This window comes from Vidua macroura, chromosome 3, assembly GCF_024509145.1.
Source record: "Vidua macroura isolate BioBank_ID:100142 chromosome 3, ASM2450914v1, whole genome shotgun sequence".
Taxonomy (NCBI): domain Eukaryota; kingdom Metazoa; phylum Chordata; class Aves; order Passeriformes; family Viduidae; genus Vidua; species Vidua macroura.
In genome coordinates this window covers 33,237,128-33,254,859 of record NC_071573.1, presented here as the reverse complement: position 1 = coordinate 33,254,859, position 17,732 = coordinate 33,237,128, and the positions used below count along the sequence as shown (strand labels likewise).

Genomic DNA, 17,732 nt, shown 5'->3' with positions numbered 1-17,732 from the left:
GGAATATTGAGTAGTCCATTATTGGACTTCATTCTGCTTATTGGTCTAACACATTGATCTTAACTTTAGGGAATATCTTTGCCTCTTGCACTTGATTATGCAAACAACAGAGATGAGCCACCAAATTATCTATCAGTTGGAATTACTTATAATTTTGGAATCCTGATAAACAGCACATACCCAAACTGGGAAGAGGGAATGGCTTCAGGATCTGAGTCCCAGGTGCTCTGTGATTCCATAGACTGTGAGGTGTTTTAAGCTAAACCACACACAACACTGTGAAGAGAACACATATTGAGGATGAGTCTGAAAACAGATGCAGAGGTACATCCAATCCCAGGTCCAAGAGCACCTCCTAGTAGAAATAAGCTGCCTGGATAATTTTTTTTAGCTGCTATGACAGCAGCTATTTTTTAACTTAATTTTTTCCATCCATCCATGAATCACTTAACACCTTACCTTGTGCTGTTAAAAAAAGAAAAGGCAATGTGCAGGTCATGACCTATCTGTGTTTCCTTCAGCAAAATGTTCTTTATTTCTTGGAAATATATCATGATTTATAGCAACCAGCTAGAGTACGCAATGCTGATGTCATTACTCATACAGTGTCTGTAGGAAAAACAGGATATTAACCAACTCAAAACTTCAGAGTTTTAATTATTGATAGGTTTGTTAAGACAAACCTGATCTGTGCTGGGGAGGAAATCTGACTTCTAGGCTTTGAATTTGTGAGACATCTTTGGTCTGCTGCAGGTTTTTTTGTGAGGAAGACAGAAGTGATGGTTACAAACAAGACCTTTCCATAACCAGAAAGGTCAAATTAGGTAGTAACGTAGGAGAAGATAAGAGGTGATTGGAAGAGTCAAATGGGTTAGGAAGGAGGAGATCTTCTGGCTCAGAGCTGAGCTGCAACCTCGGGACTCGTGCACAGCACCGACACCCACGGCTGGGGGTGAGCATCCCCCAGGGGCCTTGAGCACCGGAGGGGCGCGGAGCTTGCAGGCACCAAGCCTGTGCTGGGTGACAGGGAACACCCTGGCCGGTGTCACACCGGGGAGCGGCGGGGCCTGTGACAGACCCCGGCCGGTGTCACACCGGGGAGCGGCGGGGCCTGTGACAGACCCCGGCCGGTGTCACACCGGGGACAGGCCGGCCCGGCCCCCAGCGGGCGCATGGCTCCGCCCCCGGCGGCTGCAGGGCGTAACGGGACGGGGAGGAGCAGGAGCAGGAGCCGGATCGGGAGCACGATCGGGAGCAGGAGGGCGGTTCTGGTTCCGGGTCAGTCCCCGCCTGGGCAGGCTCTCGGGCGGTGCGCGGGGGCGGCGGCCCCGGCCATGCGGAGCCGGGCCGGGCGGCGGCGGCCGCGCAGGGCCCTGCCTGGGCTGCGGCGGGGCCCCATGAGCCGCCGGGGGTAGGGCGGGGAGCCCCTTCCCCCCCGCCCCGCCGCCATGTACACCTTCGTGGTGCGGGACGAGGGCAGCAGCGTGTACACCGAGGTGAGCCGGCTGCTGCTGGCCAGCGGGCAGTGGCGGCGCCTCCGCAGGGACAACCCCCGCTTCAACCTGATGCTGGGCGAGAGGAACCGGCTTCCATTCGGCAGGCTGGGTAAGGGTTCTCCCCGCGCCCGCCCGCCGGCAGCAGGGCCCGGCGCTCCCTGGTCCCCTTCGGTCCGTGGCCGTGCCCTCCCGTCCCCGGTATCCTTCGCCGCAGGGCAGCGTCCTCGCGGGTCGCCGCAGCCTCCCGCCATCCTTGCGGGCACGCCCCGGCAGAGCCCCGCGGCTCGGGAGGCGGTGCCCGCCGGCCCCGCTCTCCTCCCTGTCGCTGTTCCCGCGGCTCCCTGTCCCCGCGGCTCGGCGGCCGCCCCGGCCTCCGGCGCCCAGACGAAACTCAGGTATCGCGGGGTCTCCGTGCAGCCGGCCCCCGGCAGGGCTCTCTACGGGCCCTGCTGACGCCAACCAGGGCTCGAAGGGTCCTCTTCCCGAGCTCCCGGAGAGTGATTTCACCGGGGCCCCCCAAAACACCCCCTCAATTGAGGCCTGTGCTGTGGTGAAGCAGTAAGAAGGGCGGGGGGGGGGGACGGGGGAGTGACACAAGATCACCCGGTGACCCTCCTGTGACATGCGGCAGACCTCAGGATCCCGTCCCCCGCTCCGGGTGCAGCCCAGGACTGCCTTCCTTGCCTTGCAGCTGTGCCCTTGGGGCCGCTTGCACCACTGCGGGGGGATTCGGACAAGCAGCGTGCCTTTGTGGTTCCAGTGTCATCCTCTGCCTGGTGCTGGGCAGGGACACTGCGGTGCAGAGCTTACGTGGTATGGGGGTTGTTTCTGCTGCTTAAGACAGGAGGCAGAACGGGTCTAAGCGAGGCATGTTCAAACCTTCACTCCAGAGCTGAGGCTGGTGGGGATGTGCCACTGCAGGGCTTGGTGAGGGTGACGGCACTGTCCCTGCCTGGAGCAGGGTGTGGGTAATTCCAGAGGCTCTGTGTGTGTAGGGCCCCCTGCAACCCCTGCCCCACCACCTTTTCCCCTGCTGCCTGACCCCCACTGTCACCCTGTCACCATGCAGAGCTCTGGGAGCTGCCCTGTGTAGGCTTGTCCCCTGCCTGCCATGCTCGCTGCTGTCCCATGGCACAGCCGCCCTGGCCCTCTGCCCCGCTGGATGGTGCAGAGCCCAGGAGCAGGGAGGGAGAGTGCCCACAAGCAGGAGAGCCAAGCCAGGCACTGGCAGTGTTACAGGGCGTGGCAGGGAGCGGGGCTGCACTGTCATCTTGGCCCTGGTTTCTTTCTTAGGTGATTTTGCAGCACTGCTTCTGGCTGCAGAAACATCAGAACAGGCAGAGCCCCCTCACTCCAGCAGCTCTGGTGCAGGATGGCTTTGCGGCCCCTTTCTTGCAGTGGAGACCCATCTCTGACTGCTCTAAACAATTTGCAAGTCACCAGTTCCAGCACCTCTCCCTTGTCTCCTCCACATTTGTGAGTGGAAAGTCCCCATCACATGGCAATGGCATCCGCTCACCTCCTGGTGTCAGGGTGTCTGCAGCGGGCAGGGAAACACGGGGAGAGGCTCAGGCAGTGAGGATGCTCACACGTGCTGTCAGTAAGCAGACCTGTGCTTTAACCTGCCCAGCATGGAGGACCTGTGAGCATCAGGCCTCATTGCAGAACAAGTGCAGCTCCTTGAGAGTGGGCATGCACAGCACATCCAGCTATGGTGGGCTTGTGGCCATCTCTAACTAACCCCTTCCATCCTCTAAAAGTGTCCTGGGGTGATGGAAGGGCTTCCCTGAGCCATTCAGCATGTCTTGCCATGGGATGCCCAAAAACTCAAACCATTTCTCAGGGGGGTGACAAGGAGGAGGGAGCCAAGACATATCTATAACCTATGGAGAGGGGCCATGCTTTGGCACTGGCATCTTTAAACCATCCTCCTGTAGCAGGAACTGGTTGCCTGAAATCAGTAGATTCAGACCAAAAATAACACAGTTATTTTGGTGCGTTTTCCAAAAAGCTCTATCTTCTTTGGTTTGTCTTCCTGAGCAACTGTTACATCAAAACTGGCTTGGTTTTCCTAAGGGCTCTACTCGGTGGAAGCAGACATTAATTCGGGGAACTGTAAGGATTTGCATTACTCAGGGCCTAAACTGGATCATGGAGAGGAGTGGGGCCTCTCAGCATGCACCACTGCTTCTGCCTAGCTGCAGGGACCTCTGTAGCTCTCATTGATAACCTAATTCCTGGGGAATTGTACCCTTAAGTTGTGTCCTCATCTAGCAGAAAAGCAGTTTGTGCTGAGGGGATGGTAAGGAGGAAGAACCTGCAGAGGCCTCATGTAGCAGGGGATGCTGGGCTCTATGCCCTGCTGGCCAGGAGAGGCTTGCCGGTTTGGTGAGTGCCTTGGCAGCTTCTTAATCCCATTAAATGCATGCTACAGACCTCGCAACATGCCCCAGAAGTTTCCCCTCCTGCCTTGTGGTCCCTCTTTGCTGGCCACCCAACTCTATGTTGTAGCCCACTGCTCCATGGCAGTGCTCAGGAGCCCAGTGAGGATGCAGCTCCCCAGAATAAACTAGAAACAGAAGAAAATTTGAGGGGTTTTATTATTTTCTTTTCAGTGAAAAAACCTGCCTCTGCTGGCTGCACCTTGAAGTGCCTGAAGTTACAGATCTTTTCTGCACGATGGTTTTCAGCTACCTTGTATTTAAAGATTTGTGAATACAAGTGACCCAGGGCAGGGAAGTGACTTTCAGGCTGAAAATAGATATTCACTCCCTGTGATCTTGCAGTTGCCTGGTGTTTAAGGTCATGTTTGCTCCAGGCCTTTTTTTCCCAGGCAAACACCAAGAAGGATAAGTAAAACCCTGAATCGTTTTTCAGGATTCTGGTCCCTCCCAGAGAGCTTCCACCTGAGCACAAGTGTTTCTGTCCTGTGAAAAGGTGAAGGCAGGCAGGCTGTGGTTGGAGTGTTGGTAAGGAGGTACTGATCTGCTTAGCACTGTCTTTGTCAATGCTGAGGCCACAGCTGGATACTGGGGCCAGTTTGGGATTTTCCAGTGCAAGGAAGACTTAAACATCTGGAGTTACTATAGGAAGGGCCACCACTATAGTCAAGGGGACACAAGTTGGCAGCCAAGCACTGGGACAAGGACTTACAGAAGTCAGTATCTGTCTTTAGAGATACTCAGACTTTGAACAAGAGGTTGGAGCAGAGACTCCCAGAGGTTCCTTCTCACCTCAGGTATCCAACAGGTCTTGTTGCAAACTGCTAGAGAGAAGGAAGACTCCATGTCTTTCGATGTTTCCCAGTGTTTTGTGGTATCAGGCCCAAGAGGGAATCCTGCTGTACATGACAAAGAAAAAAGGCCCTTTGCTAAGCTGTGATCTTTGTGTCAGGGTGTGTTTTCCTGCATCCTCCACTTGTATTTAAGAGTAACTGAAATCTTGGTTCTTAAAAGCTTACACCAGCAGATGGAGAACACCTGCCAGTTCCCAATGTGAACTAGGAAAAAATTATTTTCCTTTGCAAGATGGATGTGTCAGATGAAAAACAAGTGGGTAACTGCATGGTTTTTTTGTAACTAAATGAAAGAAACCACAGGAACCAGTACCAGTTTACAACCTGTTTCTGTAATGCAGGGCAAGGAAACAGCCTCCATTTCTTTTTCCCTACTGCACAGGTCCTTTGCACCAAGCAGCTGTTTTTCCTTTATTCATTGAGGAGTTTGTCTGACCTCTGTTTCCCCTTCTTAGGCCATGAACCTGGACTTGTGCAGCTGGTGAATTACTACAGGGGAGCAGACAAGCTGTGCCGCAAAGCATCTCTGGTGAAGTAAGAAATTCACTGAAATGTTAGATGGGCTTGGCAGAAGCTTCTCTTCTAACCCTTGTTGAGTGTTGAACCTGTTTGGAGGATATTTCACACAACAGCTGCCCTGGGAGTGTCCTGGCATGTGCTGTCTTCAGACTCCTTGGCTGGTCTCTAGAGCTGTTTGTGTGCACAAAGGCGTCTCTGTAACCTCAGGGGAAATGCCATTTCCACTGAGTTGTATCTACTTGAAACCATAGAGTGTATTGAATCAGATTAGAGCCAAATCAAAAGGAAAAAGAAACCCAAACATATCTGCTCTTTTTCCTTGTAGACATTTAATTAAAACCTTCTCCTTTTATTCTCTGTTTCATACAGAGAAGAGACACTAATGTGCCTTTAGCTAATCAGATTTGTTGGTCAAACAAATGCTTGCAGACATCTCCAGGAAGAGCTCTGGGAGTTAGTTCTGCATGACCTGCCATGCAAGGGTTTCCTGGGGAAATGTGGATGAACTTTCATGGTAAATAACCCTGTCCCTGTGCAAACTCTGCTTCCACTAGAGCATCTTTATGTCAGAGGTCTTGGTCTCCTTCAGCAATTTGATTGCCCGTTACAGTCTGTGCTACCTCTCACTAATGCAGTCCTGCAGACTGTGCGTGCTGATCCAAGGCCTCTCCTTCCTCTGCAAAGAGCCTCTTCCCAGTTACTTTCCTGGCAGTGATGATGGTGTTTGTCAGAAAGTGGCAGAGTATTTTTAAATGAGCACTTAGAGCACTCCTCAGATGGATTTCTCTTTAGCCTGTTACCTAGAGTGCTGAAAACACTTGCACACCTATTTTAATATCCTGAAGCTTGGCTGACCTTTTTAACTGTAGGATCAACCATGCATCAAGCTACATAGGAACCCACAGCACAACAAATGACATTCCTCAGGGCTACCAAAGTGCCACTGACTCACTGCTATCCCAACAGAGAGTCAGCACCTCATGAACTCTACTTTTGGCTTTAAGCAAAGCATAGGCATTTGGAGAGGCAGGCAGCTCCCTTGACTTGGAAAGAAAACAGGAATTCCTGAGCTCTGCTAACAGGAATTTGCTGCTGTTTCCAGACATTACTGGTAGGGGAGATGTGCCCGAGGCATCCCAGACACCTTGGGATGTGAAACATGTAACTGTGCCCTTGCTTTCTGTGGCTTCCCAGTGGCCTTCATACACAGCTGGGACACCTGATCCGATCTCAGTGGGAATGGGATCAAGGGCTAAGCACCAGCACAGAGAGCATTACTGCTCTGGCTTTTCTTTTTCCAGCTGTGATTGCAGCATCCTTCCTGCCCTGAGCTGTGTCAGCAAAAATACCTCCGCAGTTCCCCTGTGCAGAGATGATGCAGGGAATGCACCACCAGCTTTAGTTACGTGGAAACTTCTCGGCTGTGTCAGTAAAATGTTTAATGAAAGCATGCAGGTTCTGGTTCAGAGTAGTGCTTTGCTGTGGGCTGGGGTTGCCATGATATTTTTAGGAAAATCCTAATTTCAAGGATTTAAGGAAAACAGGATAATTTAGCACAGACTATCTGTAAGATGCCATTCATCATCAAGCAAAAGAGCCCAGTTAATGATGATTTTTCCTTATTTAATAAGCCCTATGCAGGTAGGGACACCCCAGAGATTAACAGCCTGTCTCTCTTCACCCAGGCTAATCAAGACAAGCCCTGAGCTATCGGAGTCCTGCACGTGGTTCCCTGAGTCATACGTTATTTACCCAACAAACTTGAAGACCCCCGTGGCTCCAGCACAGAATGGAATTCACCATCTCATAAACAACTCAAGGACAGACGAGCGGGAAGTGTTCCTGGCAGCTTACAACAGGCGGCGGGAAGGCAAAGAAGGCAACGTGTGGATAGCCAAGTCGTCGGCTGGTGCCAAAGGTTCATTCTCCAGCACCAGGAGCTATTTCTCATTATTCCTCACTTTTTACATGATCTGAAGAAGCACAGGGTTTGGCTGAGCCAAGCTGATGTGTGGTCTGTCTATGAAGGGCTTCGCTGACCATGCCAGACAAGCAATGTGGTGTGCACGTGCTACCTAGGACACGCACGGCAGGGAGAGGGCCTCCACTTCTCTACGTGCACCTCAAAATGTGGGAACGTGCTGTCAGGAGAAGGCAGCAGGGACCAGCAAGTGAGGGGAATGTGGAGTGCAGGTTAGAGGGAGCAGAACAGGATACAGGGAGGCAGTCAGCAGGCAGGGCAGCAACCTTCAAGGGCAAGGAGCCCAACTCCCCATGCTGCAACTTAACTTGCCTTCTCCTGGGTGGAAATCCTGCTTGTCTTTCAACCAGACTCAGATGCCTGGTGCCAGTGGCCTGCCCATGGTCGCACTGAGAGCCTCTCTGAGCTGCCACGAGCTCAGTACGTCACAATTGCACCCAAGCCTCAGGGGAAGGTACTAGAGCAAAGACAATCAATGCAGTGTCTGTCTATCCATTTAATCTGAATAGGACAACAGATAGCCAAGTGATAATGTGTCCTTCCTTGTTCCAGGGTCATTCCATCCCTCACTCTACAGAAATAATGAGCTATGAGATAGCTGAACACAGCTATAATGCAGTGCTTTGATAACTATTCTGCTCTCTTGGCTGTGTCGCCAAGAAGAATTGGAAGAGTATCCTTGTTTTCATCAGGAACAAAGGGGAGATGAGTCCTTTTGTTATGCCAGTGCAGGAATGTGTTTCTGAGTGATAAATTGGCAAAAAAATACATCTGGGCATTTGGAAAGGCAGTTGCTGTGATCTGCTGCAGGCTGAGCAGGTTCAGACTCTTCAGATACTTCATGCACATGTGATCCCATCTTTTCTGCACTAAAGCAGAGTAGCCTTTTGTATTCATCACTGTGCTGCTGAAAATGAAAGTGTATCGCAGCCTGGAGTCCCAGGGGTCTGTCTGGCCCCCGGGGCAGCAGCCGCCGTAGCTGTCCCGGATAGCACTGTGCTGATGAGGCACAGCCTGCCTGGGCCCTCCAGCTAGCTCCGAGCCGCTGGCTACTTTAGCGAGCACTTGTGGAGTGATTTCAGCTCTGTGCTTGCAAAGTGCCTCAGCAGACGCAGGGAAGGAGAGAGGTGAAGGCTGTGTGGAGTTCTGTGGAGAAGTCTTTATTGGCAGCTTCTGCAAAGGGTTCCAGTGACAGCTCCTTTGCTGAACTGGGCAATGGTATGGGTTTATATAGGCTGTTGAGGGATCAGGATTTGTCCTATGGCTGAGGTCGAGGAGAATATGACCTATAGCCTTACAGAGAGATAACAGGGGTCTGATGTGCGGAAGAGGGGCTGCTCTGTTCCACTCATCATGACTCTGCATTTCTTATGTTAGGCTAGTGACCGCCATGGAGGCCTTGCAGGGCCTTTGACTGCTACAAAAGTGGAAAGCAGAGTCTCATGGTAATCTTCAAGAGGGAAGTTTTATACACCTGGGGATTACTTCTGATGAAGAAGAAAGCTTGTTCATACTAATTACCAAGAAAGACACAACTCAGGCACAGTCCCTGTCTTGGGACAGGTCTAACAGAAGCTTAGTCATCCATCAGTAACAGGAAAATTCAAGGTTTAGGGTGCCCTGACTCAAATGTTTTAAGGGTTTGCAACCATGGCTGGTTTTCTTTGACAGCTGCCCCACATAAGCTGCTTTGCTGCCTCACTGGGTTGCTGCCTGGGTGCACAGTCAAACTGACCCTCCCCTTGGTTTGCCATCTGTCCAGTGTGGAACAGGTGCCTGCTGATCTCGCCACTGCAGCAGCTTTGCTGCCTTAGGGATGTTGTTTCCCTCCTTTCCCCAGTGCACAGCCTGAAGTTGTGCCAGTGCAAGGTTCTGCCTTGCTCTACTGTGATCAGGAGACTAAAAAATCTTGCCCTTTGCATAAAGCATGGGTGAGAAAGATACTTTGATTTCAGACTTCCTTTCAGTGGAGAGTACTGGGATGAATGGGAGGACAGTAGGGCTGGAAAGCTGAGCAGAGGATGGAGCAGTGGGAGTACCTGCAGGGCTGTGCTGACAGTGAGCTTCAGAAATCACAGCTAAGAGCATTTTTCCTTGGATGATCCTGTCAAACCCTGCCTGTGCTTCAAACCTCTATTACCCCTTTGATGCCCTCTTGAAAAGTGGGGTTTTTTTGCACAGTATTTCCTCCAAAACACTCAGCACAAAATTAAGACTAAGTAATCAGGTTTAGTCCAGAAAACTAATGCCTCAAGAACAGGCATAGTGCCAGAGGAGTGTTTGGTAACTTTACCTGAGCTGGCTTATCCCTTATGACACCATGCCATTCCTTCATGAAATCCCAGAAGGAAAATGGTCTCTCTTCAGTGCTCTGCAACAGAAGTTTGCTATTTGGACTCTTGCAAGAGATGAACAGTGACGGCTTCAGCCAAAATGTGGGAGTGTTTAAATAGCACAGTTCATTTTTTAAATGAAAAGCTTCGGCAGCAGGAACACTGAGTACATGGATGAACAATTTAAAATAGTACTTATCCTTATTCAACAATGATTTTAATAAAAACTTAAATGAACTCAGTGAGCAGGGCAACACTGCGCAAGTGTGCATGTGTGACTGCCTCTGGCAGCCAGAGAAGCCAGACAGGGAAAGAAAGTCTTGAGTCTGGGATAAAAAGCCCCACAAACCTCCCTCCCCAAATAAAAAAGGAAGGCAAAAATCTTTACAGTAAATGTGCCAATCTCCCTGTTCTCTCTAAACTGCTGAAACGTAAGGAAAAACAAAACCAAATTTGTCAAGTGTCAAATACAAGCACCACCACACCCTCCTACACCTGCTGAGCCTAGATAGGAAAAAAAAAAAAAAAAAAAAAAAAAGATTTAAAAGAAACCAAAGTGCCCCCAAGCCAAGCAGCTGCCTCACTGCTTGCCCAGGTCCCTGTCTGCTGTGCATCTCCTTACACCTCAACAGCCACTGCCCTATGGATGTGCCCAGGCAGGCTGTGCCCTGTCAGATCCCCTTGATTCCCATTTACATCAGGCCTGGTTTCTGGGGAGCCAGAGGCCCATGGCATGGCAAGGAAGAGATCCTTCCATGGATTCATTCCCATGGAGTGACAGTGGCATTGCTTGATCATTGGCTGACCCTGGGGCCACAGGTTCTTGCATGTCGCTTTTTGGGCTAATGAGCCACTTGAGGGCTGAAAAAGCTCCAACAAAGGTAGAAGGATCCTCTACCTAATTTTGTCTTCAACTTTCTGTGCCAGGGGAAGGGATCCTGATTTCTTCAGAGGCTGCAGAGCTCCTGGACTTCATCGATGAGCAGGGACAAGTGCATGTGATTCAGAAATACCTGGAGAATCCTCTACTTTTAGAGCCAGGGCATCGCAAGTTTGACATCAGGTAAACTTTTTTGCCTTTGTAATACCAGTTTTCTTGCTCATGCTGTTTCTTTGGGAACCACTGAGACTAGAGTTTGTTCTCCTGTCCCCCAGGAGCTGGGTTCTCGTGGATCATCAATATAATATCTACCTCTACAGAGAGGGTGTCCTGCGGACCTCTTCCGAACCATATAACAGTGCTAATTTCCAGGACAAAACCTGCCACTTGACCAATCACTGCATTCAGAAGGAATATTCCAAAAACTACGGGCGGTATGAGGAAGGCAATGAAATGTTCTTCGAGGAGTTCAACCAGTATCTGATGGATGCCCTGAACACAACGCTTGAGAATAGCATCTTACTGCAAATCAAACACATAATAAGGTAGCCAGTTGCCTGCTGCTGAGGAGAGCAAAACCCTTCAGGGACAGGGAGTGTGTATGGACACAGCTGGGGAAGCAGAGCGTGAAGGGAAGGGTTTCAATTGCATAAATTCAGGATAAGGCCATAAATACCCCCATGTCACTGCTCAATGAGAAGGCACCTCCGTAAGTGCTGTTGCCTCAATGGTATGTGCCCCTGTTTCTGCATTTTGCCAGCTGTGGCTGGTGAAGGGTAGAGTGAAAAGGGAAGAGAGCAGGTCAAAAGACAGGGCTAGGAGAGGCTGAGGTTAAGAAAGGCATAAAGGTGATAGAGGGGAAATGAAGGTGATTCAAGTGTACAGACTGTGGATGCTTCCCCCACCATCAGCCAACAGCAGCACATGGCTGTTGCCTAGGTCATTTTACTCAGTCCACAAGAGCCAGTTCCTTCCTGGGCATAGAAAGTGCCTGGAGAGAGATCTCAGTGCTGCAGAGAATCCAGGTCTTGACAAAGCAGTCCTTCATGAAGAAATTTGCTTTGCCAGTACCCCATTGCTGTTAATTGCACTAAAAAGATGTGGCATAATCTTTGAGGGACTTGAAGGCAAATGAGCATCCAGTGGCAGTTCCCTGGGGACCTGCTGCAGCCCTTTGTGGCATTGCACATGATGTTTTTCAGCTTGCCTGACCCAGTGGTGAGGGAGGATGCTAGATGCTCTCCAGCTCTTTGAGTTAACTCAGGGGTGTCCCCACATGGATTTTCATGGTCACGGGATCTCACTTGCATGGACCTGCTTACCATGGCATGTGTTGGACGTAACTTGTAATTTGGGAGAGTTCCAGGGCAACCCCTCTTACTTAACGTGTCCACAGCAGCCTTAGCCCCGAGTTTCTGTTTCTCCCTTCACAGAAGCTGCCTTATGTGTATAGAGCCTGCAATCAGCACGAAGCATCTTCACTACCAGAGCTTCCAACTCTTTGGCTTTGACTTCATGGTGGATGAGGAGCTGAAGGTCTGGCTAATAGAAGTCAATGGAGCCCCAGCATGTGCCCAGTGAGTAAATCAGTTTCTGTAACACCCTTGTGATGCCACCATTCACATGCCTCACCCAAAACATGGCTATGTCCCAGCTCCAAGTGAAAAAGGTGAAAGAAAGTGAATGGCAAGAGAGTTTTCCAGGTTAACACTGGACACTACTCCAAGTGCCAGTCAGTTTGGGTTCATTACTCTTATCTCTGTGTTTGGTATTCCCCAGCTTCTTTCGTATGAGAGATGGGGCACTAATCTGGGTTTTTGAACAAATGGGTTTGAGTATAACTTGGGTCATTTTTATTACTCTTGGGTTGAAGTTATGTTTGCAGATGTAATGTTTTGGGAGTCAGATTGTTTCTCAGTCTCTGTTGTGGCACCACTGGTGGCTGCTCTTTATATGAACACAGGTTAAATGAGTGGCATTAAGGGCAGCAGCTGAAAGTGAGTGACTAAATTTGCAGGACTACAGAGCACACTGTGGATGCTGCAGATGTTACCAAATCTCTGAAAACCTAAGGAATAAAGACTCAACACCAATTTAGTGTTCTTAAGAGCATCATTTATTCAAATCACACGGGGGATATCTCCTAACCTTATGTGTCCATGTGATTTTACAAGTGTCTTGCTTAGATACAGTCACTACATGCATGTTACAATTTGGCCATTACCAAGAAACCCTCCCCAGTTTCCCAGATTAAGTCCTTATTTTGGCTGTACCTGCGTTCCTGAGACAGATGTCTTCTTACCTTCCAGCCATCCTTGATGGGGAAGCAGATTTTGCATGCCTTGTTTCTCTGCTAAGAGTTCACAAGCACAGTAAAAATTGAATTAACCCTTTTGGTATCACAGAAATCTGGTTATAGCTTCTTCCAGCAGCCACAGGGAGGCTGGAACAGCCAAGCAGCCCTGGCCATGAACATCTCTGTGTAGGCACAAGAGGAGGTTCTGTATTACATGACTGAGACAACTGCAGGAGACCAGAAATTTTTGCTAAGTGAGCATCTGTATCGTATTAAAAAAAAAAAAAAAAAAAACAACAGCAAAACAGAGCAGGCTGTACATCACTGCATTAGAATTTGATCAGATTAGATGTTGATTAAATTAGGTTAGATCATCACTAACAGAAGACAAAAAATGCAGGTGAAACCTACCAGACAGCCTGTTCAGCAGCTTTTTCAGGGCTAGAGCTTGGGGAGCTTTCTGTGTCCAGGATGCCCTGTTCACAGTGTGCATCATGGTGCAATGACTGCCTAGCACCTCCTTGTCTTGCTGTATGGGTAGAATTTGGCTGTTGCTGGGTGGATTTGGATTGCAACAGTGCCCTGTTTGTTTTGTGCCTCTTGGAAGAGCAAGGGCTTTGTTGGGCACTTGAAAGATTGAAAGCAGCTGAGGTAGGTTTTGGCTATTTGTGACTTCTCCTGTTGAGGGTTATTTTTAGTTATAGCATTTGTATCACACAGCTCCCATTTAAAGAGGGAAAAAAAAAAAGGCTGCTGTAAGCAATAACATTCCCAGGAGCTGAAAAAACATCTTACTGTCACATAGCCCCAGTGGCATGGAGTAAAAGACATTGTTAATCCTGGGAAAAACAGGTTTGGTACTAAATACATCCCAGATGCCAGCACATTCAGGGAGGTTACACATGCATTTCCTCCAGCAGAAAATGAAGCTGTTGTTAACTCAAACACCTTGTCTCTCTTCTCCTTAATCCTGCTGTGCATGAGCTGTGCCATGGTGAAACACATCCCACATGTCTGAGGGTCCTGTGAAGCCCCTGTGCCTGGTCACAAGCTGATGTGTACAGCTGCATCCCAGCACAGTATTTCATCAAACCAGGAATGCATCAGAGCAGCCCCTCTGGGGCACATTCTTGTGTGAACAGTGTCTGGTGCAGTAAATCCCAACTTCCTGAGTTGGAAGGCTGGTACAGGGTGCCTTGAGATGTTTTCTGCCCCTTTGCATGTTGTGGAGTCTCAAGTCTGGGGCCTGAGGGTCCAGAGCCTCTGACTGTAAACATAGATAATGGGCTTTGTGGTTCTTTGTGAAAGGGAGCAATATTGGGAATTATCACCATGGAAAAAGAAGATACTTGTTGGTGTAAACAGGGAGGAGGTGGAAGAGATACTGCTCTCCTCCTATTTGCCACCCTGAAACTCCTTGTAATGGGAATAGGATCTTGTAGATCTTGCTGGGAAAACCCATTTCTACATTAAAATTATCCAGGCCTCTGCTGGTTTGTCCTGCCTGGGTATGTGATTCTCTCACTCTCTCATTTCTTAGGAAGCTGTATGCAGAGCTCTGCCAAGGAATTGTGGATGTAGCCATCTCCAGCGTTTTCCCCCTCAACGACACTGGGCAGAAGATGAACCAGTCATCATCGATCTTCATCAAGCTGTGATGATGACACAACTGCCACCACTGTGAAAAGGGAGAGACTGCACCCCTCGGATCAGCACAGTTTGGTGGCTTATCTCAGTAACATGCCAAAAAGTGAGAGAGACAGGCTTCATATTTTCTGGGAGACCACAGGGAAAAACAACAAAACAGGCATCCTCACGGAGCTGTGATGAACCAGAGCTGCTCAGATAACTCTGCCTGCATTCACCAAAATCCACTTTAGAAACAGCTCCTGTGACTTTGATACCCGAAACAAATCTCTCTGGGAGTACAACAAAACAACCTTAAAATGAAACCCCAGCAGGGATACTGTAATGCTGTATTAGCTCCTCCTTTTCTATAGAGATAACATTGGGTTTTTTAAGGGAATTGAGTGGAGGGAACGATGGAGTTGTGCTCCTCCCGCTGTGTTTATTCTTTCCTCACCTACTGCATCATTAGTGCCTTAGCTCAGCTCCAAATAGGTGACTCCTTTCCTTTGTTCCTGCTCTGTTACATAGAAAGGAGCAAGCTCTCCTGGTGCCTAAAGCCAGGAACACCAAGAAGTCAGTTTCCTTAAGTAATTTTCCAAACTGGTTGGCTGAACACCCAGGCAATGGCTGGTAAAAGGGTGCTGAACTGCAGGTGGTGACTTAACCCAGGCAAGGAAGGCGATTTTCTTTATTTATAGCTATCCCTTTTCCTATTGAGATTTGAATCAGTGTCTGTCCCAGCCTGAGGCAGTTGGATTCTGCTTAAAAGAGGTAGAGAGACGCCCTCGGAGCTCACCAGCAGGCTGTAGGATTTCTAGCATCATTTTTGTGCTGAGTGTTTTCAAGTAGCAGAAACCTGATCCCTGTTTCTTCTGAGGCACTGCTGAGGCACTGGTGAATTTAGGCTCTTCTCTCAGATTTCCCCTTCATGATTTACTTGAGGCTTGAACCAGAAATCTTTCTACCCAAATCCCATTTGATCCAGCCAGTTTTATTCTCCTCCCTTTGACAAATACTGTAATCTTCTGCCCTGAACACAGTCCACAACTTGATCTTAGCTAGGGGCAAGGTGGGTGAGGTTTTGTAGACCAGGAGAGATATTCCTTTTTGCCATACATCTGGGAAATGAGGTGCTTTGGGTGGAAGGAGGGGTTAAATTCCTTGAAATCTCTGTATTTCAGAGTTAACATCTGCTTCAACTATGACCTAAATTCCTGTCAGGTTTCCCCCCTTGTGAAGTGTATCTGAATTTGCAGTGTGAGCCCAGCACATCCCTCTGGCAGGGAGAGATGGTCATGGAAAGAAACCGGTTCCTGTTCCCCATAACAAACAAGAAGACATTGTGGAGATACAAGCTGCCTGCGTGTAATAGGAAGTGAATCAAGCAATGGAATTTCTGCCCTCCTCAGAAGAACCTAGCATTTTGGTGTACTCATCTCTGCTCTGCTTGTGATGGAGATTTCAGAGTTCTTCATGCAGCAGACAATCCTGACGGGAAGGGGCTGGGTGATAAGGAGGGAGAAGGGTGTGGGGGAAGGATTGGTTGGTTTTTCTTACCTATGATAGCACAGAGGTGTCAGAACTTCACTGCAGTCCAGTTGAAGTGTGTTGGTAACTCATCGAGGTAAAATGTAGGCTGTTAAGGGTTGTTACTCAACTTGCAAAGTTCACCACATCTCCACTGACATTTTCATGTTAGCTTAGCTGAGCTTAAAAACTGCACATTTTTTGCCCAGCAGTGGGAAGATCTCACAGCAATTGCTCTCATCCAGGATGTGCCTGAGGTGACAGCTGAGCTCTCATAAGTGCTAGGGCAGATGAGAACAGGAAATTTTCCCCATCACAATAAACCAAGAAATGCTCATATTCTGGGGTGCTAGACCCATCCTTCTCCTCAAAAGGGAAATTTAGATAATGTGTGGTAGTAGAGCCACAACTACAGATGATGCAGCTATTTATACCCTGCCTTTCCAGCTGGGCTTGGGGGAGGTAGTGTTTCAGGGACACTTGAATCCTCTGTTTGCTGAATTTTTCAGGAATAAGTAACATCCATCCTCCAGAGTAAAATGTGTATTTTCCACCTTCTCTCAAACTGTCCCCCGAAGTAAAGCACAGAAGGTAAATGATAAAGGACAGAGAGCACAGCGCCTAAAGTTTTGCCCAAAATACTAGCTACAAGGTGGAGTAGAGGATGTGTGTGGCTGAGGCCTGGGCATTGCAGCCATGGGTGCACCTTGCAAGTGATGCTCACAAGCCCCTGTGAGACTTCTGTTTGTTTCTTTTTTTAGGAATATACAACAATAAATGTTTTCTAGTTTATTTCAGCTGAAAGGTCTATAGAAAAGGTCTTACTCTCTTTCCTGAGCTTTCACCCAGGATACTGCTGGGTTTCCAGAAGACACCTACCATACTACAGAACGTCTCTAGTCTTAGTTGTATCCCTTCATGTCATCCATGAAGAATTTCTGGCCCAGGTGTTCAGCTGCGTTGTCCAGCAGGGTCTGGCCCCACTGGACTCTGGGTTTCAGGTAACTCCCATGTGGCTTGTTCCATACGAGTTAGCTATGTTGTGCTTGTGCTGAAATCTGGTGGCCACCCACAGTCCATGGAGAACGCCAGAGAAGCGTAAGAAAGGCTCAAACGCCGATTTCATCCAGGTGACTGTGACCAGTGCCCTTCAGGACTGCTTGCATGTCCCTGCTCCCCGCATTTCTTGTTCTCCACACGCAGCTCTCTCCCGGGAGAGCAGTGCTGTGCCGTTCATAGTCATGCTCCATGACCGTGTCTGCTGTGGCAGCCCCTGGGGAAACCCTGGTGTTGAGAGGGTGTGCGGTACGCGGGGCGCTGCCGCCCGGCAGGCTCGGGATCGTGTGCTCAGCTGCTCTCACGCCAGCATGTGCATGTGGGGTTGGCGAATGCCTGAGCTCCCGGCTCTCCGGTGAGCTCACATCTATCCACATCTCTCCTAAACCATCATTAAAACATGCAAACCCCACGGCCTGTGGTGTTTCCTTGGGGCAGCGCGTCCCTGGGGTGCCAGGACCCCGGGAGCCGGCGTCACCCCCTGCGCCGTCCCGGCAGCGGTGGGAGCTGGGGAACGGCGGGGTTGTTCGGCATTCCAGGCGTGCGGAAATGGTGGAGAGTGACGGGGATGGGTGGGTGGCCAGGCTCCGGTTCCTGGGGCGCACGTGGCTGGGCGGGAGGAGGGACACGGGTGACACGGAGGCACGGGGCGACCGGGAGCAGGGAGCGCGCGTCGCGACGAGCGCAGCCCGGGGGGGCGGAGCGGCAGGGTGCGCACGG

The 17,732-nt window shown here is 49.7% G+C and overlaps 1 protein-coding gene across 2 annotated transcripts; it reads left to right on the top strand.

Annotated features, from left to right (window-relative positions):
* Positions 1-1,139: 1,139 nt before the first annotated feature.
* TTL (tubulin tyrosine ligase) lies at positions 1,140-17,424 on the top strand. 2 transcript variants are annotated; one of them, XM_053973552.1, is made up of 7 exons: positions 1,140-1,278; positions 5,247-5,325; positions 6,996-7,228; positions 10,552-10,687; positions 10,780-11,049; positions 11,938-12,081; positions 14,341-17,424. In XM_053973552.1, the coding sequence occupies exons 1-7, from the start codon at positions 1,173-1,175 to the stop codon at positions 14,456-14,458; spliced, it is 1,086 nt and encodes a 361-aa protein (XP_053829527.1). In that variant the 5' UTR covers positions 1,140-1,172; the 3' UTR covers positions 14,459-17,424. The 2 variants fall into 2 exon arrangements, with proteins under 2 accessions (XP_053829527.1, XP_053829526.1); XM_053973551.1 differs by lacking the exon at positions 1,140-1,278 and adding an exon at positions 1,324-1,605.
* The last annotated feature ends 308 nt before the right edge of the window (positions 17,425-17,732 follow it).